The following is a 23,790-nucleotide window of genomic DNA, read 5'->3' on the forward strand; positions in this document are numbered from 1 at the left end:
GCGCCCTGGCTGTCACTCGCACTACCATTCAGTGCGACACAACTTTGAAAACAGGCTCACAAACGCCATCTGCTGGTCGAAAAGGGGAACATTTAACTGTGGGATTGTTCCATTAAGTGCCATCTAAAAAAAATACTAACCTTCAAGTACCACCATAATGGCGAACATTCAATTACATTATTAACGTAGGAGCCCCACGTGTTCATTTAAAAAAAGAGGCAGTTTTTTTTAATGCAGACATTCAATCGAGCTACGTTTTTTTTGTCTTTGACGGGTTTATTCAGGTGGTGTAAAATAGGGTCTGAAAATGGCTGGTACGGAATGAGTTAATCTTAAAATATATAATATTATAGCGATCAGCTCATCAGCAAGCTCTGTGGAAGCCTGAAATGATTATGAGGAATTGAATCGGGTGTGTTGAGTGGGGAGAGCTCTAACACAGGCATGATATGGCTTTTGAGGAACCGGAGTTCCCTACCCGTATATCAAACATTGACTTGTGATGCAGTTATCAGTGCACTGACGTCATTGTGAGCGCAGGTGTGCGGAAATGACGACGCATCGCTCCAAAGTCATCATCATTGCATCCAAAGCACCTGGAAATGGGCTGCCAGAATTTCAATAACTCGTTTTGTGTGTGCGTGTGTGCGTGTGTGCGTGTGTGCGTGTGCGTGTGCGTGCGTGCGTGTGTGCGTATGCGTGTGCGTGCGTGCGTGTGTGTAGGGTAGAAAAAGGAAAGAAAAAAAAGAACAAACTTTTAATTGTTTTAGATCATTCAAATAATTACATGTAGTAGTCACATGAGAGAAGTTTATGGGATTGAACACAATTCAAGCACATTAAAACATAGATTATGTAATTATTTTATATTCTCAGAGATCCTATGTAGGTAAACCATTCAGTCACAAGGTAAACAAGTTAACATTGTAATATCCTGAACTTCTGAATCCAAAAGAACAAAAACTAAAATAAAATTAAAATCAGGTGTTACTGTGATTTTGAAGGTGATAAATGTTTAAACATCAGCAGAGCTCTGTGCCTTGTGTGCTCTTGTTAATAATATTACGCAATATTCAGCGATATCAATCATTAAGTGATAATCTCTCTGTGGAAAAATCTGTTCAAAACAAACAAAAGAAAGAAGGAAGAACGTCTACTGCCGCGGCTGTGTTTATGGCCAGCGTTTAAGAAGGAGTGGAAAAGGGTTTAATGAGACCCAGGTCCATAGCTTTGACCAGACATAACCGTGCCGTGTCGATGGCATCCTGCCTCTTGGGATTGTCTGCTGCTTTGCCGATCACCGACATGATTTCCAGCAACTCACTCTCAATGAGTTTCTTGGCCAGCTCACCATTGTCCGAATTGAGCATGTTGTTCACCGTCACGAGGCCGCGGTGCTGGATCATTGGGTTGGTGTGTAGACACAATCTCTGTAGGATCTCAAGCCACTGGGCGGTCTGTTGAGAGGGAGACTCATTTAATGTTATTGCAGCAACGGTGTGGTCATGTATGTCTCTTCTGACCGAAAGAATACCAAGAGACACTGAGCAGCATTTCCAAACTAAATTTTGATATAACGGCTGTGAAATTGGTTTCATTTATTCCTGTCGACGCTTCATTTCATAGCATTACTTTTAGCTCTATGTTTATGTCCTATTTTTTGTCTAATCAGATTTCAGCTTCTAAACTCAAAATAGTGACTGTTTCTTGCTTCAAAATGTGAATATATGTCCTTTCTCAGTTGTTCTTCGTTGGCTGTTTGGTATTTACATATTTTTCAAGATACAATCCATATAATGATAACGATGCATTCAATTAATTGATTTCTACAACCATTCAGAGGGTGCAATGCCCCTTGTTGTAATTGTTTATGAATGAAATACAATGACATCCACCACGCATCAGCAGGAGTGCACCGTCTTTCTGTGCCTCGATCAAATCACCCCAAATCACGTCACACCATGTGAGCCACAACTTAGACCTGCTCAGAGCGGGTCGACTTTCCATCACCCAATTGTCAGGTGAACCAGGAGCATGTAAAAGAAAATGCCCTCGGTCCGCCACAACGCCCAGCACGGCGCAGCGCGGTCTGCCAAATTCCCAAACGTGATAAACTAGACATGGCCCGGCACAAAAATAAGGATGTGCCAGTTTTTACGCCAAGCAGACCCATGCTGCCTACCAAATTCCCATGTGCGGTCTTGTGATACGTACCACAAGAGTAATCTTGGTGCAGAGCTTCTTCTGAGCAGCAGTCAGCATAGCCAACGCTCCGGCTGCGGCGATCTGAAGCTTGTCATCATCTTCCCCGCAAAGTAGTACCAGCAGCTTTAGTTTATCATTACCGTCCTCCAGGTAGCGCTCTTGGACCTACAAACGAAAGACGTGCTACACGTCAGTAAACTCAAAACATCTTGTACTGTAAATGTCAAAATGTGTGGGTTGCTCTTATCGACTCGTTGTTCTTACATCTTTACATGTCACAAGATTGCACATGCATTCAGTGGCAGCTTGTCTGATCTGCTCATGCTCCTCAAACATGTAGCTCTCAATATCGGGTAGCGCATTTTCTTTCACGATCTTTGTCCTACAAAAGCCGGATATAGAACCAAAGAAAAGGCAGTTATCGAAAAACTGTAATCAAGTCACGTATGCAACAATATTACAAGGGGGCTAGAAGATGTAGCAATACCTTAGTTTTTCACTGAAACCAGCGAAGTTGGTGAGGCCTCGAAGAGCCTCGAAATTTTGGATCCCATCTCTGTCTGCGTGAAGAAGGTTGACTAAGGGCCTCACCACCTCATACACCTGAGAAAGGAAGACAGGTTAAAACGATGTCCATTTCCCTCAAGGAGAGTATACAAATAATAATTGTGCGAGTCGTTTTCTTACTCGTTCACCGGGAAAGGCGATCTCTGGGTTTGAAATGGATGCAATTTTGGCGAGTGCGTGAGAGGCCTTCACTTTTCCAGCCTCTGTGCCTTCCAGAGCCAGAGGGATCAACGCCTGAGGGCAGAGCCAAATGTGCATCTCAATAGCTTTCCCCCTCTGGTGACTTTTATATGTTGACCACCCAAAAAAATTCAACTCACCTTTCCTCCACCGTGGGCAATAATGATACCACGATCTTTGGGGTCCTCCGTCAATGCCAAGAAAACCCTTAAGGGTAAAGACAATAAAACAAGAAGAAATGTTGAAACCCATTGTAAGTGAGTTGATGTGCTGTAAAAAAAATGACTGCAAAGGTTAGGTTGGGATCACATCAATTTACTGTTTATATCAGGGATGCCCAAACTATTTGGACCGAAGATCGACTTTTCGATCAACCAACCTCTCGCGATCGAGCCGTTACCACGCACGCACATACACACGCGTGCCATGATAAGCAACAGCCTGACACGGCATGCGACGCACTTTTGCAGTCTGTTATCTATCGTAGCTCACACGTACCGTTGTAAAGTGCTTCCCTCGGCCCACACAGTTAGGGAACCATGACACTCATTATTTACTCATGATTATTTTCTCATTCTCAACAATATGGAGTATTCTTTTTTTCGTACCTTGAAAGCATCTCCTTGGTCTGGTCCGTCAGAATGGAACTGTCTGCTTTGACCATTACAGCGAGGGCAGATGTGACTCCGGCCTTGAGAAGTCGCTTCACTCTCTTCTCAATGAAGTCCTTCTTGTCCTGAAATCATGTTTGAGTCATAATGTAGAGTGTGCGCGTTGATAATGCGTGCATCGGGGTTCACGGGTTGTTGTACCTTGGGGTGTTGCTCAGGCACGTGCTGTTTGGAGAACTTTGCCAACTGTACCAGCTCGGGGATGATCTCTTTCTTCTCATAGGTGTTGGTGCAGTTAACCAAGGTGCAGGCAACTGCGTATATGATGGTCTTATCTTGAGACTGAAATTTAAAAGAGGGAAAATGATGTTGAATGTCAAATCTTATATGGGCATTAGCATCTAGTTTTTATTTGTCAATGTTCAACCTTGGCCAATTCAAACATGGCTTTCAATGCTTGCTCATCCTCAACAAAGTCATCTTTGACATCGGCATCGTTAGTTAGGTAAGCCAAACCCTCGACAGCCCATTTCCTTGTTTTGGTATCAATCATAGGATTGCAAAGCCACCTAGAAGAGAAAATAATAACCCGTTAGTTTTTATGTACAGACTATCTGATACGTGCTTTGATAAAACATTTTAACAAAAATTTGATGACCAATAACAGGGACACTATTAGGTCAAAAGTAGTGAGGGACCCCTCTTAACTCATTCATTCCCAAAGACATTTTTAAACGTCTTTTCAGACTTGGTCCAGAATTGGCTGGTACTGAATGAGTTTTAAATGGAACGAGACCCCTTAAATTTACATTTTTCCATGTTTCAAGTCAAGTCAACTGTATTTGTAGAGCACTTTCAAACAGCCATCGCTGCATACAAAGTGCTGTACATGGAGCAATTTAACATGTACAGTAAAACAAATCGGTAATAAAGACAGTAGAAACCAAGAACAAATCTAAGTCATGCTGAGTCGAATGCCAAAGAATACAAGTGAGTTTTGAGGAGGGTTTCAAACTTTTTGTGATGTTTAGAGAATACTAGCTGCACAATCGCTTCCATTTTCACCTCCTTTATGTGTCAGGTATCCAAATACTTTGGTCCAAGTAATAATAAACATTGTATGTTCCCGTGATTATGAAATGAATTTCACAGATTTTTTTTCAACAGCAAGTGAATTCACTTTCATAACTTTGATGTGTGTGAAATCTCACTTTCTGCACTGCTTGGCTAACTTCTCAGTGGAGCCCTCAGCAAATTGTCTTAAACTGTAGTCATCACCTCCGGCTGAGCCCAGTTTGCAGAGACCCTGCAGAGGAGATGGGGAATTTGAATCCAAAAAAGTATTTACTGGAACACAAAGTGCAAAAATAATCTTTTTTTTTCATGCCTAAAGAGGACAAGAGTGTTTCTCTCCAGTGTGTTGTTTTTCTACTCTCAATTCACGGTACACTCACCACCAGCGAGCGTATTTTAATCTTCTCGTTTTTGGTCTTCTTATAGATGTCCTTAAGCATGGACACACCATTGGTGATGATGAAGCTGGCGCGGTTCATCTTTGTCGAGGCATGGATGAGCGCCTCCACTGCGACCATCTGGTCCACCTCGCGTTCAGAGCCGCACAGCGCGACCATCATCTCCATGATGCCTTGCCTTCCGACCAAGGCGTTCCCAACCTCAAACGGACCTTGCAGAAGCCCCGAGATCACGTTGATGGCGTGGATTGTTTTGTCCATGTCGTTAGGGTCAATTTTAGATCTGTAGAATAGGGGAAGATGTCAGCGGAGGCAAGAATATATCAACCAGCTGGTGTCTGAAATGATGAGAGGGATTTTATGAACATACTTTATGTACTCATCACAAATATCCCTGAAGTTGTTTCTCTCTGGGTCACACGTGAAGTCATCATAGAGCCGGTTGAGGAGTACGCTGGCAATCAACTGAGTGTTCTCAGTCAAGGGCAACTGGTCGGGTAGTTCAGGAACCTGACCGCACACCTTGAGGATCTTCTTCAGACCTGGGTGGGGAGAAAAAAGAAAAGATGAACAAAATTGATGGCTTAAATAGGCTGTGCATGCTTTGTTTATCCCCAAAGATAATCAGATCTCTTCTGGCTCACCGTGATCAACGGTGAAGAGGGTCCTTGAGTTGTTTGGCTCTTTTTTTCCTTTGCGAGGGACGTTCTTGCTCAGGAGGTTCAGCGCCTGGTCTCTGCCATGGCCGGAAACCTTTTTACTGCCAACCATTTCCAGCAAAGACAGGAGAATAGTCTTCAGATCTTTCGAGGCATCTGTGTTGAAAAAAAAAGACGTAACACTTCATGAAAACGTTAATCTGCATACTTGAAAAGATTTGCTATTTATTTCAGGTGGCGAGTAGATTGTGTTAGCGGTCATCAAGCGCATCAACGACCATGTACTTTCTTTTGCAATCGATGATAAATAACAATTACGGATAAGTCTCACCTAAAACCAAGGACTCTTCTTTCCCATATTCTCTTTTATCGCCACCCGTGAGGGAGTCATTGATGCATTGGAAGAGATTGCAGGTTGCCAGAGCAATCTCCTCATTCTCAAGCGCCATAATGCTGCACAATTTATCAATGCCCACCATGTGAATAATGGCCATCGTCTGTAAAGTGCAACGTGAAGAGAAATGTACTTTTAAACGATCTTATTATCAGACGGTCAGCAATGCTGTATATTTAGATTTAATCCTCACACGAGCTTTGTGTCCTGTGCACATTCCCGAAAGAGTACGAATAGCGGCGAGGACCATCTCTGGTTTTCCTGTCTCAATCATGTTGAGGAGCAAAGGTACGCCATTATTCTGGAAGATTCTCTCTGCTCCTGCATCCTCTCTGGACAGTACGATCAGGTTGTTGGCAGCCTTCACAACAACAAAAGGAAAATATGACTTATATAGATATACAGTAAGTAAAGTGTTGTGATCTAAAATCAACAGATAGAATCTCGTTTTCATTCGATAATTGGAACAGGTTAATATGAGGTGTATTTTCAGCTAACAGAAAAAATGTTCACCTTTTCCTTCTTGTCTTTTTCCGGTTCTTCATCAAGGAGAATATCAAACATGTTTTGTACCCTTGAATCTGTGGAGAATGTTGTTTTGAGCTGTGAATGAAAGCACAAATAGAAATGAATTTTTGATAATATCTCCATTTTGTTTGGACATGGGTTGGCACCATTATAATATGAAACAGTTTTATCTAGTATACATTTATATACTTTGTGTATTGTGACATACGTGTGGGTGTGCTCCATTCAATACTGACCTTGCTCTGGATTTCAGCCCCCAGCCTCCGGAGAGTCTCCAGGAAAGTTTTGTTTTTGGGTTCAATGGTGGCACATCTCTGTACATCTTTGAACGCCATGTCGAGTTTTCCAAGCTTCTCCAGAGCTTGGCAGCGCCGGTACAAGGCTTTAATGTCAGCCGCATCAACATCAATGGCTGTATAAAATGAACAGAGGACAAACTTTCAATGTTTGTGCAGAGGTTAATTTGTTTGTCTTTTTTTTCTTAGTTTGTGTTTAATGTTCATTTATTACTATTCGGTACCTTTGGATGCATCCGAGGCTGCACTGGAATACTTTTCCTGGCAAGATGTTAAAACAATCAAATTTGTAAGACTGATTTCCAAATTAGTACTATACAACACTTTTTGAAAAAGTATTACATCAGTTACAACTCCTTACCTTTTTCAAATAGCAGGCAGCTCTGTTTCGGTGAATAACAGCCAGCACTTTCTTGTCCTGACACAGACTGATTGCTTTGGTGTAACACTCAATCGCCTTGTCAATATCTCCCGCTTGGAAATGTTTGTTTCCCTCATCTTTTAACTGGATTAGGTCTCCCATCTGTTAGAAAAGTTTGAGTCACAAGGCATACAATCATTCGATCGTCAAGCATTAAAGAATTCAACGCAAGAGCCCGCAACCAATATCATATGGATCAAAATTGAAATAACATATTTCAATAGATTTGTTTAATTTATTGATTCTCACCTTTGCTTGTAATCAGTGTCCTGCTGAACTGGGTCTTTAGTAGCAAATGGCTAAGCACATGCTATCACATGCACATGCTATCTGTAACTTTAAATGGCCACCCTGAGGCCTTTTATGGGCACGATGCCGGGAGCAGTCAAACAAATGCTGCTGACCGAATGGACAGATTCACATCTTTTGCACTCTTGATCTCATTCTAACTATATATGCCCCCCACCACCAACATGCTTGAATACACCCCCACACAAACAAACACAATATATGCAACACCGTTTACCGTGTTCCTCTTTCAAGTCAGTATTTCTTCCAATTGCCGCTCCTCGAACTCCAGTCAGATGAGACTGACACCATATGACGCTGCCGCCACTCAGACACCCATTTATATTTGTCGTCACAATGAGGTGGGCCAACTCACGGTGGCCCAGTCATGATAAATGCGGGGGGGACCAAGATGCAAGCTCCCCTGGGAAAACAAAACCAAACAAAAACGCTCTACTTCCAGGTTTCTCGTCAACTTTTAAGAGTAGTCGTGTTGCAGATAATAATACTGCAGGAACTTTAAAGTAATGCAAATATTTGAGGTATATCTGACGAATGCAACACCACTCTCAAAGTTGGTCTCCTCCTGATAAGGTTTATTTAGGGCGCAAACAGCTGAGAACTCCCTCGCAAAGTCTGATGCAAGTAGGAGGGGTGGCGGGGGTGTGTGTGTGTGTTGGGGTGGGGGGTTGACAGCTGGAGGACCACCAGAGTAACCTCGTTGCTTCTAGAAAGACAAGTGTGGAAGGGGGAGTCAGCAGAGAGGGTAATAAGTAGGGTTAATTGACATGTGTGTCTGTTGATATTTTGTTTGTGGTCTATGACATAGTGTGGACTAATACTGTAGTCGTAGTAAGAACTACATGTTGACAAGAAATGCATGACCCAAGGAACTTAGAACTATGAAATTAGTTCAACTCAGAGGCTCTCTGCTGGGGCCATGGTGGCTTGGCTGGTGTGCGTGCATGCATGTGTGCCTGTGCGTGTGTGTGTGCGTGTGCATGTGTGTGTGTGTGTGTGTGTGAATAATAGATTTTCATGCTAATTTTTTTTTTTTATTCTGAGTTCTAGATTTTCAATGAAAGGATGATAAACATCACAATTATGCTTGATATAAAAACCATGTTAACTAAATTTGGCCAAAGAGTATTGAAAAATATACTTAAATCTAATAATACAAGTGACCACAGAGCTATGAGCACATCTTTAACCTTCAGTGCGAGTACCAAAAAAATTAAAATACTGTAGTACCCTGCTTCCCAAACATAAAACACAGAAAATCTCCATGAGCCTGAGATACGAGCCGCTTCACAATGATGGCAATGGTAATACTTTTTAGGAACAGATGACTTACAATGGAGAGATATGGAACATCCAATATCTGATTTGGGAGTTGACAGCATGTTTTGCCATACTTCAATTTATGTTCTTCACTTGCTTGAGGAACTGTAGGTTACATCTAAAAAGATTAAGCACAGTCACAAAAGTTAAAGAGTACATAATAAAATATGTATTTGTTAAAATTATATTAATTTACATGTTAATAATTTGTCACAAGTGTGATAATTTAACAAGGTCTTTTTCAACCATAGTTGTAGTTAGCGGTGTAAAACCGCCCTACATCATATTGTTAAGTGTTTCTAATTTGACCTCAATTAACTTTGTTTTTATTTATTGTACTGTTTACAATCCCTCAAAGAGAAGTTAAAATTATTCTGGCTGTATTTTGTGTCACACCACATACGGAACCAAATCACACACGCAAGCATTCAAGGAGAGATCAGAGTTAAAGGCGTGCACAAAGTGCAACAATTCTTGAGCTGTTTCAGTGGGTAGGTGGCAATGTCTTGCTCAAAGGTACGTCGACAGTAGCCAGGAAACAGATTAACATCTCTAAAAGCTTGCTAACGTTTATTCGCCCTTTTGTCTGCAAATGTGACACTTTGGAGTCTGAATTTGACTTTATTTAGAAATATGTATGGCAATTTGATAACTGTTGTAAAATTAATATCTGCCTGACAGCATTCATAATCAAAAAAGTCCACAGCTGTGATTATGTCAAGCTGAAGGGTATTATTTGAGGTTTTGATCATAAAGAGCGTTTGTTAATATTTTGGGTAACATTACTATTTTTATTGTTTTTAATATTTTCGAGCATTTTTATTGTTCAACATAATCAACAACAAAATTGCACATGCTAAACAAATGATAGATACAGACCAATGCTCGTTCTCGCCCATTCTAAAATGAGGTCAATTCAGAAACAGAGGTCCAGTTCATGATGACGGGTGGCTTTAACCACACAATAAAAGCTAACCAGAATAAAAACGGCGCGTGACGCTTGCCAACATTCGTAACTCGCTCTGATTAGTGTATCAAAGTGATTAAACAGTCTATCATTGGCGTCATTTCATAAAGTACGGTCGCTGCTTTAGAGAGATCACATCAGACACTTACTGTCGTAGTGCAGTGAGAAGTGGGAACCAACTAAGCCGGACAGCGCGGTTTTTTGTTTACTTCCGGTTGGTGACAGGAAGTGCACTCACGCTGCACCGGAACTGGCCTGTGAGCTGGAGCTTCTGCGGCCACTCTTGACGCTTTCCCTCCCCATTTGCCAAGAGGTTGCTTCTCCCACCTCGCTTATAGCTTTGTAGCCGTTTACTTGTGAATTTATACGGGGAATGTAGAATGGCCGTGGTGTTTGGGAAGCTCGCCGTTGGCACGTATGTGGAAATAAAGCGCAGTGATGGTAAGTTAGAGGCGAGCTGCTCTTCTTGTCTGCGACGCAGTGTCTGGCCCAAGTTGTTTGGGGATCTTTGTTGCTGTGGTGCTGCTGAATGCAGCTGATGAACGACATCTAACGCTCGGTAGGGGGAAAATGACAACATGATGGAATATTTTATGTTTCCCCATCAAGACTCATTCATTCGTGATTTTGATTCATCCGACATGACGGTCAGACGGCATCCTCATTTTGAACCAAATCACAACAAACACGCCATTATAAGGACATAGCACGATATGAATATTGGCCACCATAACGTCTGTTTTTAACGTCTTTTATTCCGATAGTCTCACATTTTCAGCCTAACTGGGGAATGCTTCATTACGCAGCATTAACAGGGGATTAGCTTAATAGCTCATGCTAACGTGACCGGCTTCTTACCGGAGATCCGAAACGGGATGTCATTGATCTGTCAACGTATCAATTTTTGAACCGTACGAGTCGTCCCTTTGAAATGTAGTTTTCGTACTCGGTTTGCTTTGCCCAAGTGTTAATGGAGGGAGCTCGACCTTGTAAATGGTAGTTGCTATGGAAACTCAGTGATGACCAGAACATCAAGAGATATAACGTGGAATGGCATTAAAGTCAAGACTGTATTCTTAAAGTCATAGTCAGTATACTATTATCCTTTGTTTTTTTCTTGTCTTTTTTTTCTTAAACCTTCACCGTACTGCTTAATGGCAGAGGCTGGGGACCCACATAGCAGTGATAGTACAGATTGGCACATAAGAGCATTTTATCCAGCGCACGATGTAATTTAAAAAAACCATCTCAGTGGGGTTGTTATTGAACCCCCAAAACGCTAAGGTGTTCAATAGAATTTTTAAAAACTGTTTTTGTTTGTCTCATTAGATGGGCTTTCTGTGTGTGATTTTCTGTGATTGGAAAACATTCTCCGGAGAGCTTAAGGGTTTTTTTAAAAACAAAAAAGGTGTCAGCACAATGATCTTCATGCTATTAGTGACACAGATGTGGAGACACTGATCTTTTTTGTTATTAGAATACAATGACATGTTCTCACAATCAGTCCCTAAACATGTAAAATGTATCAGCAATGGTGCACAGGAACAAGGAGCAAAGCGATTCAGTCGCACACTTCTCAGTTGGCTGGTTTTGCATCCAGACCAAGGATTTCCCTCTCAGCAGGGGGTGATGGTGAGACTCGTGCAGATTCTCGCCATATTCAGGCCAACACCCCATCTGTTGTAGCCAGCATCCTTAATTCTGACACCACCCCCTATGCTTTTTTTAAGGTGCATATTTCTTCTTGAGAACAACAAATAATCATATAATAGCATACAAACCAAACATGTTGGTGATTAAGATGCATTTATTCAACATTTTGACCTTCTACCATCGATTGACATTTAAGATGTTAGTGACGAGCCTTTTGTTTGTTCCTCTGTCTTATCATTGTTAGATACACCCGTTCGTTCGAGCCTCTTCAAGCACTGGGAAGTATCGGCCTGGTTTTAGTATTAAAGTGGGGCACAGTGGGCACAATGGGTTCTTTCAGATGAGCTGCTATGACAGAACCCAGTGTGTGACTTTGCAATGTAGCTCATGGCAATATAAATAAAGAAAAGTACAGTTGTGTTTTTTATAAGATTCTCATAACGTCTAAGACAATAGGGAGTTGGTGTCTTCCCTCCAGCAGTTTCCACTTTTCTGGGAAGACATTTGGAGGATGTATGTTTAATCCGCAAACCATTTGAGAGGTCAGGCTCTCTGATGAAGTATCAGAGATCCTGCTTTACAGTCACTCATCAAGTTAATCTTTAAATGTGTTAGATGGGTAGATTTAAATAAAACGGTAAAGTGTCATACCGTTTTCAGTGGTGTGCATAAGAATTGTTTGCTCAGGTCATGAATTGTTGAGAATTATGTTTATAATAATAATAATGATGGTTGCCAGGCCATTTAAGATGACCTCTTGTGCGGTAATATTGATGCTGTGTGCCAATGGTGCTGAGATGATCAAAACTGGCACAATGTCACTGTCTTAGTTCTTGCAGCGTGCAAGTCCTCATGAGTGCGTAGGGTGGCAACCGATGAACATCTCGGCAGTCCTAATTGTTCGTTGCAGATGGATGTTGTCCTTTTTAGCAGCATCAAACCAGACAGTGATGGCTTCAGTAAATGCTGCTTGGAACTGCGTCAACAGCTCAAGTGACAGGCCGTGCTTCCTCAGCAGCCACAGGATCCTCTGTTGGGCCTTTTTGAGAATGAAGTAGAATGTTGATGTTGGCCTCCCACTTCAGGTCCAGCGGGACTAATTCCCAGGAACTTGAGTCTCAGAGGTGCTGATTGTGCGTGTGGATGAGGTGGTTTCTCCCCACCTCACCTGCTGTGTGTCCTGCCTGTCTTGAAGCCTTAATCCACCGGCAAGCGGCAGGAGAGGCGCTTAGCTGGAACAATTTGGAGAAGAGGAGTTTAGGGATGATGGTGTTGAATACAGAGCTCACGTTATTGTACAGGATGCCTACATAGGTCCCTTTGTCGTTGCAAATTTAAAGGATGAAGTGCAGCCTCAAATTGACTGCATCATCCACCAACCTATTGTCTTGGCAGGCAAACTGCAAGGGGTCTAGCAGAGGTCATTTAACACTTCTTAGGTGGTTTCAGCATGAGGGGTTCAAAGGACTTCAACACCACACGTCAGAGCAACAGGGTTGTTGTCATGGAGTCTCAAAATTGCAGATAATGCCGGAGCGTTTCAAGCAGGATGGGAATGAACACAGCTCTCAAGATCTGTTGAAAATTTTTGCATAAAAACTGGAGCGAGCTGATTCACGCAGATTTTCCAGCAGAAGAGGGATCTGCAGCGCGTTTTGTTGCCCAATGGGAATACCATGCCCTCATACATCACGAAGGTGATGAATGAAAGCACTGACTAAAGCCTCAACCAATTTGAAAAACGTAGTTTCGCCACGTACGGTATGGTTGCCGACCACGGTGAAGAACCAGTGGAAGCAACTATGTGACCTATATTTGCAGGATGTACATAAACACCTGCGGGGGAATTTTGTGGAAAGACAGTTTTCACTCCCTCATTATCCCCATCATAATCTCGGAATGACCGACTTCTGAAAGAACGCTATCTGTGGAATTAGAGACTTTGAAAATCCATGCCAGAACTCATTGAAGTAGGAGCAGCAGTAGTTGTTGGTGCCACAAATGTCTCATCATTTTAGTAAGAATTTAATCGGTACAGTATGGCACAGTTAGTCCAATACCGACATCAGACTCCACAAATGTAGCCCGATTTTGAGCTGACAGACATGCCAACAACAAACATAGTAGCCCCTCTTGTGCCACATACTCAACGATTGGTCACAATTTTGTATCTTAACTCTTGGACAGGACGCATACATGAGGCGATGGTGACATCCCTGAACGAGGACAATGAAAGCGTCACGGTGGAGTGGATAGAGAATGGAGACACAAAAGGGAAAGAGGTAAACCACCAATTACTACTGCTTCAACGTACCAGCGGCGACATAGCAGGCCTCGTTTTCTAAAGCTCTGAATAATTCATGAGAAGATGTCAAAGAGTTTTGATGATGATTACGCAACCAAAGTGAAGGAACTAGATCCAGAAGACACTTCTTGTAGAGCCAGGTTTGGCTTTTGAAGCTTTGGCTTGCTCGTAATTGACTCGTCACTGTCCTCTTACCGATCAGATTGATTTGGAGAGTATATTTACACTTAACCCAGACGTGGGGCCGGACGAAGAGATTGTCCGGAGTCCGGAGACTCCTCCGACTACAGGGGTGAAGGTTAATAAAATAGCAAAGGTGAGTCTTGTGTGCTCGTATTACTTAACCCTGCAAATGAAAAAAAAAACAACATTTGAGACAGCCTGATGGGAGAACATACTTTTTGTCTTAGTGACTACATTTGAGTAATGTTCTTACTGCCGCGTTTGAAAAAAGTAGGCGCGGCTTGACAAAGCATTTTGTTGAATTGACAAAGTCGCTCACGCTGACGTGTGATTAAAAGAGGCCTGTGTTGTAATCAGGACTAATCTTGTCCCACAGGCTTGAACTAGGTATGTAATTAAGGTAGTGAACGAGGAATGCTGAAGAGGATCAAAACGGAATGTAGCTCAGACTTTAATAATGTGTTGGCTCACTGACAAGGTTTGGTTTCTGCTTGCAGAACCGCGGGACGATAGCACCTTCCAAGATTGACACTCCATCCAGGGACAGCAGAGGTTTGTTTCAGAGGGTCATCAATGGGAAAACTCATCATGGCTATTTTATAGTTTGGGTTAATGTGAATTTTTTATTTTGCTCTTCCCAAACATAGTAACCAATTGATTTAATCTATGATAAAGTTACAAGAAAAGTACCTGTTAGGTGTCCGAGAACAGGGGGGGGCAATTCTGGTCCTCGAGGGCTGGTATCCTGGATGTTGTATTCGTCTGCTCTAACACGCAGGATTCAAATGATCAGGATCAGTAGCCAGCTTCTGCAGAGTCTGCTGAGGAATACATTTACTAAAAACATTTTTTGTAATGAGAAATTAAAACTCCGGCAAGGCCAAATATTAATTATTAGATCAGCATAATTCTGGATCAATTCATCTGGGGGGACTGAACAACTAAGAAAAAAAGTTAGTCTTTGTTGTTAATTGTAATGTTTTTCACTTTGCAGTTATTCCGAATCAGGCCCGACCCCATCAGTCTCAACATGCTGAATCAGTCCTGCCCCCTCCATCACAGCAGCCTCAGCCCCCACAGGCTCCCACACAGCAGCAGCTGCAGAATGGTAACGTGGAAGTTCTCACCTTACAGCTCCCTTGCGCGGTCTGCAGGTGTTAGTTTGAGTCGGCTAACTCAAATTGTAAGGCTTTACGAATGGTTTTACTCTGATCGCTGTTTTTGATGTAGAAAAATGTGCACTTGATACAGTTTGAATATGTTGTTTGTTGACCACATTTCTTTCAATTTGAAGAAGTTATATTTGTTGACCACATTTATTACAGAGTCTTTCCATCAGCTGCTAACCAGAAAGGAAATTGGACAACTTTGTATGTATCACCCATTTATTGCCCTGAGTGATTTAGATTTTTTTTTTTTTTTGGTTGTTGTTATATCATAGTTCCCAATAGAATCTGACAGTACTCTTGCCTTTAAAGTACATTTGGGTACACACACCCAAAATGTCTGCCAGGTACTATTCAGAGCTGTGATGTCATTGGTGTGTTGGTGATGTAGCCCAGATACAAACCATACCCTGCAGAGAGGATTTGTGGGTGTCAGTCAAACACTTGAATGTGTTGTGCTGGTTCCCTGAGCGTTTTTTTGGGCTCTCTAAGCAAATGAGGAAAAGCCTCTGGCACAGAATGTTACTCTTCCAGGCACATGCACCAAAAAATAAATAAAATAAACAACTGCTCTATTTATTTTGCCGTTGACCTTTAGCCACGTGCTGCTTCCCCGTTGTACTTCTTTGTCTTGGTGCTGACCCAGCTCATTAATTCCTCCTAGATTAGTGGAGATTATTCATCCCTCTGCTCTGATAGTCTGCTGTTCTTGGGAAGTGGAGCTAGCAGTAGGCCAAGACTGTTTCACAGTGCTTTCTTTGGAGCGGGAGTGTGACGCTTTGCAGTAAACCAGGGCCATTGCTTTAATTTCACCTCTTCAGGACGGGCTGTTGACTCACCCTTTTACTAACGTGTTTAAATTACTCATATATTGTTTAGTAACTTTAATCACACAAATGAAGTGAGAATGAGCAGTGGAGGTAGTAGAATCAGAAATTGTTTGGCCAAGTATGAACACACAAGGAATTTGTCTCCAGCAGTTTGCGACACAGTCGTATTACAGCAACAAGCAAGTCAATCAAAAAGAACAACTCGGACTTCATAAATACAGAGTTGTGAAGCACCGTAGGGATACCATGAGTGCGGTAGTACTAAATAATGACATCTGTCCAAATGATGCGTGCAAACACTGTAGGTCAAAGTAAGCAGTTGGGTTTTTTTTCCCCTAAATAAATTTAAGAGGATTTCAGAGGCGATTGAAGTGCTCATGCCCAAATTTTTAGAAAGTCCGCAAAGATGGTGGCCTCTTGTCATAATGTTCAGAGGGGAGATTCAGGTGTTGATACGCACTTGCGAAATGAATTTGAGTATCTTTTCCCAACCCATAGTCAGACCAGAAAAGAAACGTGAAGTGGTGGTCTATGACTGATGGCTGTTTTAATATTGTAAAACCAAAACCCAGTGTCATAGAATAAAATAGTCGTAATGGTGGAAAGAAGTTGTTCTTGTTCATCTCAAGGTTAAATAAGGTTGTGGACCTTGCTTTAGACTCTCATACAGGAACAAACCGTTGAAAGTTGAAACAGAAGTTGTAAGATGCAACACTAGACTATGACCAACTGTATATGCATCATCCATATTTGCATCGATAGGTTAAATGCAAAAAAAGCAATCTGGTCGTTTTTTTTGGGGGGGGGGTTGCAATCTCAGGGCATGTCCGCACAAATTTACAAGAATACACCTGTGAACATTTTTCATCTACGGAGACAAACGTTTTGGAACACGTCTAGATTGATTAAAAAAATATTTTGCTGTGGGTATGGACCGAGATCTGGGGACCTCAGAGTGGGGAAAATCAAAAACCCCAAAAGCTGCTATTTTGACGGATGCATTGTGATCCCTAACGTATTCATTGCTTCCAGAGAGTTTTTTAAAGGATGGCCTTGAGAGAGAGAGGGGGGAAAAAACTACTAGCAATGAGAAATACTTGAAGTGGGAAACTTGGACTGAGATGGGTCTTGTAGGACGCACTGCTTGACCAATACTAGCATCGTCACGGCAAATGGAAATGTTCTTGTGGCTCTTGTGGCAGCTAGGAGGAAGTCAAACTGTGTGAAGGAGGTCGAGAAGCTGCAGGAGAAAAGGGAGAAGCGTCGGCTTCAGCAGCAGGAGCTAAGAGAAAAGAGGGCTCAGGTAAATCGATGCCGACGAACGTGCCGTTTTTTTTCTAGCGGTTTGTGGTATACGGTGTGATGTCATCTTGTCTCTCCAAATCTTCTTGCAGGAGGTGGACACAACTATTCCCAATTATGAGATCATGTGCATGATTCGAGATTTCCGGGCAAGTCTTGATTACCGACCTCTGACCACAGCAGATTTGGTGAGAAGAAAGCGTTGCTTCTTGATGTAAGGATGTACGGTACAATGACACCCCCTTCAATAATGTAACGTTTCATGTTGTGCCGCTCAGATCGAAGAACATAGAATATGCGTATGTGTGAGGAAACGTCCGCTGAATAGAAAAGGTAACGCCGTCTCATCAGATGCGTGTACACCGTCTTGACCGGGCCGGTCATTTTTCCCTGGGCTTTGTTTCAGAACTCACCATGAAGGATTTGGATGTAATCACGATTCCCAGCAAGGATGTGGTGATGGTACACGAACCGAAACAGAAGGTGGACCTGACTCGCTTCCTGGAGAACCAAACCTTCCGCTTTGACTACGCCTTTGACGAAGCCACCACCAATGAGATGGTTTACAGGTTGGGTTTAGTCCCCCGTTGCTTGTCCCGCTCCTGCATTTCCTTTCACGATCTCCACCGATCAACTAATTTTATGAAAAAGGCGGCTGCACCTAATGAAGTTGTCCGTATGATGTTCTCTGAAGGTTCACTGCCAGGCCATTAGTGGAGACCATATTTGAGAGGGGCATGGCCACTTGCTTTGCCTATGGGCAAACAGGAAGTGGTAAAACTCACGTGAGTAGCGTTTAATGTCGACTACATCTTGAAATCAGAGTCATTTTTCAATTTCTCAAAGAGCTTTGTGTGTTTTAGACAATGGGCGGAGATTTTTCTGGGAAGAACCAAGACTGCTCAAAAGGAATTTATGCATTGGCTGGTAAGTCAAAGGTCATATATGCACATTGTTTTTGGTTCAATGTTTCAAAGACATCTACTTTGGCTTTCAACGTCTTTCTTTGTATCCAGCTCGGGATGTATTTCTCATGTTGAAGAAACCCAATTACAAGAAGTTAGAGCTACAAGTGTATGCAACCTTTTTTGAAATCTACAGTGGAAAGGTGCGAAAGAAACAAATTGGCGATGTTTCTATGGTATTTTTGCTTTTATTTATTTCAAGCTAATCACTCTACATTCAACCGTGTATACTGTGTCAGGTGTTTGACCTGCTGAATCGCAAAACTAAACTGAGGGTGCTGGAGGACCGAAAACAACAAGTGCAGGTTGTGGGCCTTCAGGAGAAGGAGGTCAAGTGCACAGATGATGTCCTGAAACTCATCGAAGTGGGCAACAGCTGCAGGTGCGCAGCGTTCAAAATTGAAACCGTTTGTGGTGATGGTTGTCAAAAAGCCATCCGGATGATTTCTTTGTTGATCATAACGATCCCGGTTTTGTTTTCTCTAGGACATCAGGGCAGACGTCAGCCAACGCCCACTCGTCTCGCAGCCACGCCGTCTTCCAGATTATTCTTCGGAGGAAGGGCAAGCTGCACGGCAAATTCTCCCTCATCGACCTGGCCGGGAACGAGAGGGGCGCCGATACCTCAAGTGCTGACCGCCAGACTCGCCTGGAGGGTGCGGAGATCAACAAAAGCCTGCTGGCGCTCAAGGTTTGGCGAGTCAAATGGCAGTCGTTCCGTTTTAACTGTTGTGACCGGATACTTGAATGGTCTCAATGGATGAATTTTCTAAAGAATTACCGTATTTTCACGACTATAAGGCGCCATTAAAAGTCTTAAATTTTCTCCAAAATGGACAGGACGCCTTATGGTGCGGAGCGTCCTTTATATGCGCCGAGTTCCAAAATCTGACTGACAGCCGACACGCTGTTTATATAGAGAAAAGGCGGAAGTGACGGTGGCCAGGCATGAAAGAAGTCGGCCAATCAGGGAAGGGTGGTCGTGTATATATACATATATGGAGAGGGAGAGAGAGCGAGAGAGGGAGAGAGAGGACAGACAAGCTAGTCCGCCAATGGTGAAGGGTGGGCGTGTAAGTGGACGCCTCAAGCCAGTACCAACACTTGTATAGAGTGTGGCAATGTGCATTGTTGCAAAACAACTCCGGTTTTGGTTTATAAGAACCCCTGAAAATAAATTCGACAAAAAGACACGCCTACGAAGCTCAGTTCAAACTTAAAGCCACCGGTTATGCTTTTGGCATGCGTCCCCATCTCACAGCAGCGGTGAAAAAAAAGTCAAGCAAATGAACTCTGAGCTTGCCGTTATTCCCGGAGGCTTGACTAAAGAACTCCAACCGCTGGACATTGGCATCAACCGGGCGTTCAAAGTAAAGTTGCAAACGGCATGGGAACAATGGATGATCGGTGGCAAACACAACTTTACAAAGAGTGAGAGGCAGCGCTTGGCGAGTTACGCCACAATACGCAACAACGAGAGGGAACGCGGCGTTTTTGATGGATTACGGTACTTGCACAATTGTTCAATTCTTTCTACACACACACGCGCTGCCACCATGTTTCGCTCTGTTCTTTACTTTCAAATGTGGGAAAGCTTCACACGAGAGAAATGTTGACTTTGCTGTTGCTACTCCTTCTTTCCGCTCGGCAATGCGTAGCAACTCACACTAGCATGCATTCAATGACAACTGAGATGTGCAGTCCTCTGCTTCTGATACAGAGGATGAGGACTTTGATGGATTTCTGGGTGATGATTGATCGAAAAACATGAGAACATTGTACGATGGCTAAATAAAATACACCCAAACTCAGTTCTGCTTTCGTTGCCTTTTTAAAAACGTGTTTTTATCTTATCTGTATGTCTTGGCGTGCTACCGTATGCTTCAAGCTAACGTGTTAGAGTGCGCGCATGCATGCCGTATGTTTAAGCTGCCGTATGTTTTACCACTGTAAAACTGCGCCTATTCGTACGATGCGTCCTGTGTATGTGTAAAATACAGAAATGTCACACATTACTGAGACTGCGGCCATTAGTACGATGCGTCAAATAGTCGTGAAAATACGGTACAGATTCATCCTTTTCATTAGACACTGGTGGCACGCTGCCTGCTTCCGTGGCCATATTTGAATAGTGTCTGGGGATTTCCATAGGATGTGGTTGTTTCAAATGTGCTTCAATTTGCAGTCTGTCTTTTTTTTATGACCGCTATGTTCCAACATGAAAATGTATGTGTTCCCTCCTCTTATTACAGGAGTGCATCAGGGCTCTCGGCCGCAACAAGCCACACACTCCGTTCCGAGCCAGTAAACTCACCCAGGTCCTGCGAGACTCATTCATTGGTGAAAATTCCCGTACGTGCATGGTGAGTGCATTACCTCTGTATAGTGACGTCTTCCTGTATCTTCACACAGTCGTCATTGGAATGTTTTTTTTCCCCTTTGTATGGGCAGATTGCAACAATCTCTCCTGGCATGACATCCTGCGAGAACACCCTCAACACGCTCCGTTACGCCAACAGGTGCTCATGTCCACCTTCTACAGCACATGTGTCAAAGTCACGGCCCGGGGGCCAGATCTGGCCCGCCACATCATTTTATGTGGGCCGCAAAAGCAAAGCAAGCATGTCAACTTCCAGAATGCGTGCTGAAGTCTGAACTAAAATTTTTAATTGTCATATATAATTCATAATGACAATTTTTGAACGAAGCCATTCTTGACTTCTGATTTCAAAACGATGCTTGTAATATGTGGAGGCAGTTAAACATTTATATGATTTCACAAAACTCATAATGGCACTCCAAGGGAAACCGTAACTGCATTGAGGCCCGCGACAAAAATGAGTTTGACACCCCTGTTCTACAGTGTATTGTCATGGGGAGGAGGGATCATATCCCTTAGTTGCCTTTACTTAGGTAGATTGATAGTAGCTGACTGAGCTTTGCTCATCATGAAGGTTAAATTGCTTCTTGTTCTTGGTCGTTTTTTTTTTTTTCCTGACTCTTTGACTCTTGCTCCCTTTTAATCTTCTCGCCTCTCCCTTTCCCACATCCCCCATGCTGCCCCTCTATGCCCTGGCGTAGAGTGAAGGAGTTTGGGATTAGTCCGTCCGACATCCCCTTCTCTCAGGGTGGTCAGGGGAGTCGCCCTGAGCACTCTCCGACCAATACCTTTGAGTACGATGACTTTGCTGCTACTCCCCCCGGCAGGTCAAGCGCTTGCACTGCACTACACAAACACAAACGCATGTGTTTTTTAATCAGGTAGACACACGTGTTACACTGGCGTAGTGAGATCAAATACAGTACAGGGTTAATTTGAGCTTTTCTGTTGAACATCATCTTTCCGCTTTTCTTCCTTTCATCTGCATGTGATTCGCAATTGTATTCACCAACTGTGCCTTCCACTTTTTTTTTTTCTGCCTACGATGGCGACACCTTTTTTTCCTATCCTTTTCCTTTAATTACCGTCCATACATCACCATCTGTGGCCGCACATGACATGATAGTGGAACTGGAAGTTGGGAACCTTGTTGCTGTCACGATTAAATGGGGTGCACCTCAATGAAAATGCACGGATGAACCTCCGTTTAGAAGAGAGCAACGCTCAGCAAGATCATTGACATTCGCAGAAACCGTTCCTTTCCATGCATGGTGTCACTCCTCCCGTGATGTGGCAAAAACGCCCCCCCCCCCCCCATCTAACAGCCACCAGCTTCTTTAAGCGGGTCTGCTCAGCAAATATGATCACTCCTGATGAGATCAATGTTCTTTTGGTTTTCAGGGTGAAGGAACTTACTGTGGACCACAACCAGGTGATGGAAGGAGGCCGTGCCAACATCCATGCCGTCAACCAGCTGGACTTTTTAGATGAAGACTGGCAGAACAGTTCACCACAAAGAGACGACCTCAAGCTGCTCTGTGAGCAGAATGTAAGTAGTTTGTAGTTGCTTGCGCTTCCCAACAAAGGCAATATGAGATTTTAACACAAACTTACAATGTAACTCAATCGTCCAAGCACACTATGGGTTTCAAAATTAGACCGCATTTAAAAATCTGCCTTAATAAAAGCAACAGTGGAGGGGCAGAACTCTGCCAAAGCCAAAAAATGTCACAACCAAGGAAGAAGCACATGTCCAGGGTCTAGCGACAATATTCGGCCCCTTTGCGCTTTTTGCAACATTTCATATCTTTGTTAGCTTGTGTGAATCCCAATGAAGCTCCTCAGTCTGGGTATGTTTTTTGCCATGTCTCCCAGGAGGAGGAAGTGTCTCCTCAGCTCTTCTCCTTCCACGAGGCTGTTTCTCAGTTGGTGGAAATGGAGGAGCAGGTCCTAGAGGACCACCGGGCTGTTTTCCAGGTCAGACCATCCAAGAAAGTCAAAACGGTCCCAAATGCAATTCATTTCATGACTGAAAAAAAGATTCGTCTTCCGCGAGTAGTAACACTTTTGTTCCTATTTCCAGGAGTCCATCCGGTGGCTGGAGGATGAAAAGGAGCTCCTGAAGATGACAGAAGAGGAGGTGGACTATGATGTGGAATCTTACGCCACTCAGCTGGAGAAGATCCTGGACCAAAAGATAGACATCCTCACCGAGCTCCGAGGTTTGACCGAAGCAGCCACACATCGAACCAGGACAAACCGCACCATGGCAGTTCCATCAAAACGCTCATCACTGATCTCTTATCCTGCCTGGTTTTGTACAGATAAAGTGAAATCCTTCCGCTGTGCTCTCCAAGAGGAGGAGAAGGCCAGCAAGCAGATCAACCCCAAGAGGCCACGTGCTCTTTAGTGAGACACCGAGGAGGTGGAAAGAGAACCACTAAGACCGACTTGCCTGTCGATGCACAAATTCAAGGACTGGCTCTTCCCTACAGGCTCAAACAATTGCAATTGTTAAGACTCCTCATAGAAACTGACTGTCGCTATGGTCTTGTTAGGAAATTTAGGAAGAACACTTTGGGAAAGGAAATAGTTTCATTTTTGTTTTTTCTCGTGGAGACTGTTTCGGAGTCGTCTAACCGTTCCTCTTAAATTATTTTCTTTGTACTTTTGAACAGATTTTTTTTTAACATGGTTTCCACTTTTGCCACACAAAACTGACGTACGATTTACGGTTGACTTGGCTACTATGTACAGTCTGCATGTGCACTGATGTTATGGCGTCATGGTTTTTGTCACTCTATAGTCATGTCTGATATGCAGTCTGTCCGCCCCCTCCCACTTTTTACATGTGAGGAACAAACAGGAGAGCAAAATCCTCTTGTGGCCCTGAAAAACATTTTTACAGGATTCACTTACATCTTGTGCCATTTCGTGCTATGTGACAATAGTTTCTAAACTCAAATGTCCCAACATTTTCCACCCCTGTTACAATTTGTTATAAAAACAACTGGAAATGGAAAAACGACAATAAATGTATAGCGAAGAACACCCATTATAATTGTCATGTGTTGTGG

At 43.0% G+C, this 23,790-nt stretch overlaps 2 protein-coding genes across 7 annotated transcripts; one reads left to right on the forward strand and one right to left on the reverse strand.

The window, feature by feature from the left end:
• Window positions 1-743: 743 nt before the first annotated feature.
• unc45b (unc-45 myosin chaperone B) lies at window positions 744-10,229 on the reverse strand. 4 transcript variants are annotated; one of them, XM_052069188.1, is made up of 22 exons: window positions 10,079-10,229; window positions 8,976-9,080; window positions 7,860-8,045; window positions 7,274-7,435; window positions 7,137-7,173; window positions 6,853-7,028; window positions 6,602-6,691; window positions 6,282-6,449; window positions 6,026-6,191; window positions 5,680-5,850; window positions 5,406-5,577; window positions 5,018-5,318; window positions 4,775-4,869; window positions 3,991-4,132; window positions 3,765-3,905; window positions 3,561-3,688; window positions 3,093-3,159; window positions 2,893-3,006; window positions 2,693-2,808; window positions 2,470-2,587; window positions 2,215-2,370; window positions 744-1,457 (listed from the first exon to the last, which is right to left on the reverse strand). In XM_052069188.1, exons 4-22 carry the CDS (start codon window positions 7,433-7,435, stop codon window positions 1,185-1,187), a joined length of 2,793 nt encoding a protein of 930 aa, XP_051925148.1. In that variant the 5' UTR covers window positions 7,860-8,045; window positions 8,976-9,080; window positions 10,079-10,229; the 3' UTR covers window positions 744-1,184. The 4 variants fall into 4 exon arrangements, with proteins under 4 accessions (XP_051925148.1, XP_051925149.1, XP_051925150.1 ...); XM_052069189.1 differs by having other exon boundaries at window positions 7,853-8,045; XM_052069190.1 differs by lacking the exon at window positions 10,079-10,229 and adding an exon at window positions 9,842-10,039.
• Window positions 10,155-23,766, forward strand: LOC127602827 (kinesin-like protein KIF2A). 3 transcript variants are annotated; one of them, XM_052069192.1, is made up of 22 exons: window positions 10,155-10,370; window positions 13,770-13,864; window positions 14,090-14,203; window positions 14,568-14,622; window positions 15,065-15,178; window positions 15,396-15,440; window positions 17,269-17,369; window positions 17,461-17,556; window positions 17,647-17,701; window positions 17,775-17,937; window positions 18,063-18,153; window positions 18,232-18,295; window positions 18,385-18,476; window positions 18,573-18,715; window positions 18,820-19,024; window positions 20,586-20,696; window positions 20,785-20,852; window positions 21,415-21,540; window positions 22,115-22,262; window positions 22,589-22,690; window positions 22,797-22,935; window positions 23,038-23,766. In XM_052069192.1, the coding sequence occupies exons 1-22, from the start codon at window positions 10,310-10,312 to the stop codon at window positions 23,121-23,123; spliced, it is 2,274 nt and encodes a 757-aa protein (XP_051925152.1). In that variant the 5' UTR covers window positions 10,155-10,309; the 3' UTR covers window positions 23,124-23,766. The 3 variants fall into 3 exon arrangements, with proteins under 3 accessions (XP_051925152.1, XP_051925154.1, XP_051925153.1); XM_052069194.1 differs by lacking the exon at window positions 21,415-21,540; XM_052069193.1 differs by lacking the exon at window positions 15,396-15,440.
• The last annotated feature ends 24 nt before the right edge of the window (window positions 23,767-23,790 follow it).

The sequence above is a fragment of the Hippocampus zosterae genome, chromosome 6, assembly GCF_025434085.1.
Source record: "Hippocampus zosterae strain Florida chromosome 6, ASM2543408v3, whole genome shotgun sequence".
In the NCBI taxonomy this organism is placed as follows: Eukaryota; Metazoa; Chordata; class Actinopteri; order Syngnathiformes; family Syngnathidae; genus Hippocampus; species Hippocampus zosterae.

Coding starts and splice junctions, on each gene's coding strand:
- unc45b (XM_052069191.1), bottom strand. CDS start 7,435: ATGGGAGACCTAATCCAGTTAAAAGATGAGGGAAACAAACATTTCCAA. Junction 2,371..2,469: donor ATCTTGTGACATGTAAAGAT/GTAAGAACAACG, acceptor TTTCGTTTGTAG/GTCCAAGAGCGCTACCTGGA. Junction 1,458..2,214: donor GCACCAAGATTACTCTTGTG/GTACGTATCACA, acceptor CCCTCTCAACAG/ACCGCCCAGTGGCTTGAGAT.
- LOC127602827 (XM_052069192.1), top strand. CDS start 10,310: ATGGCCGTGGTGTTTGGGAAGCTCGCCGTTGGCACGTATGTGGAAATA. Junction 19,025..20,585: donor AAAGCCTGCTGGCGCTCAAG/GTTTGGCGAGTC, acceptor CTCTTATTACAG/GAGTGCATCAGGGCTCTCGG. Junction 22,263..22,588: donor AGCTGCTCTGTGAGCAGAAT/GTAAGTAGTTTG, acceptor CATGTCTCCCAG/GAGGAGGAAGTGTCTCCTCA.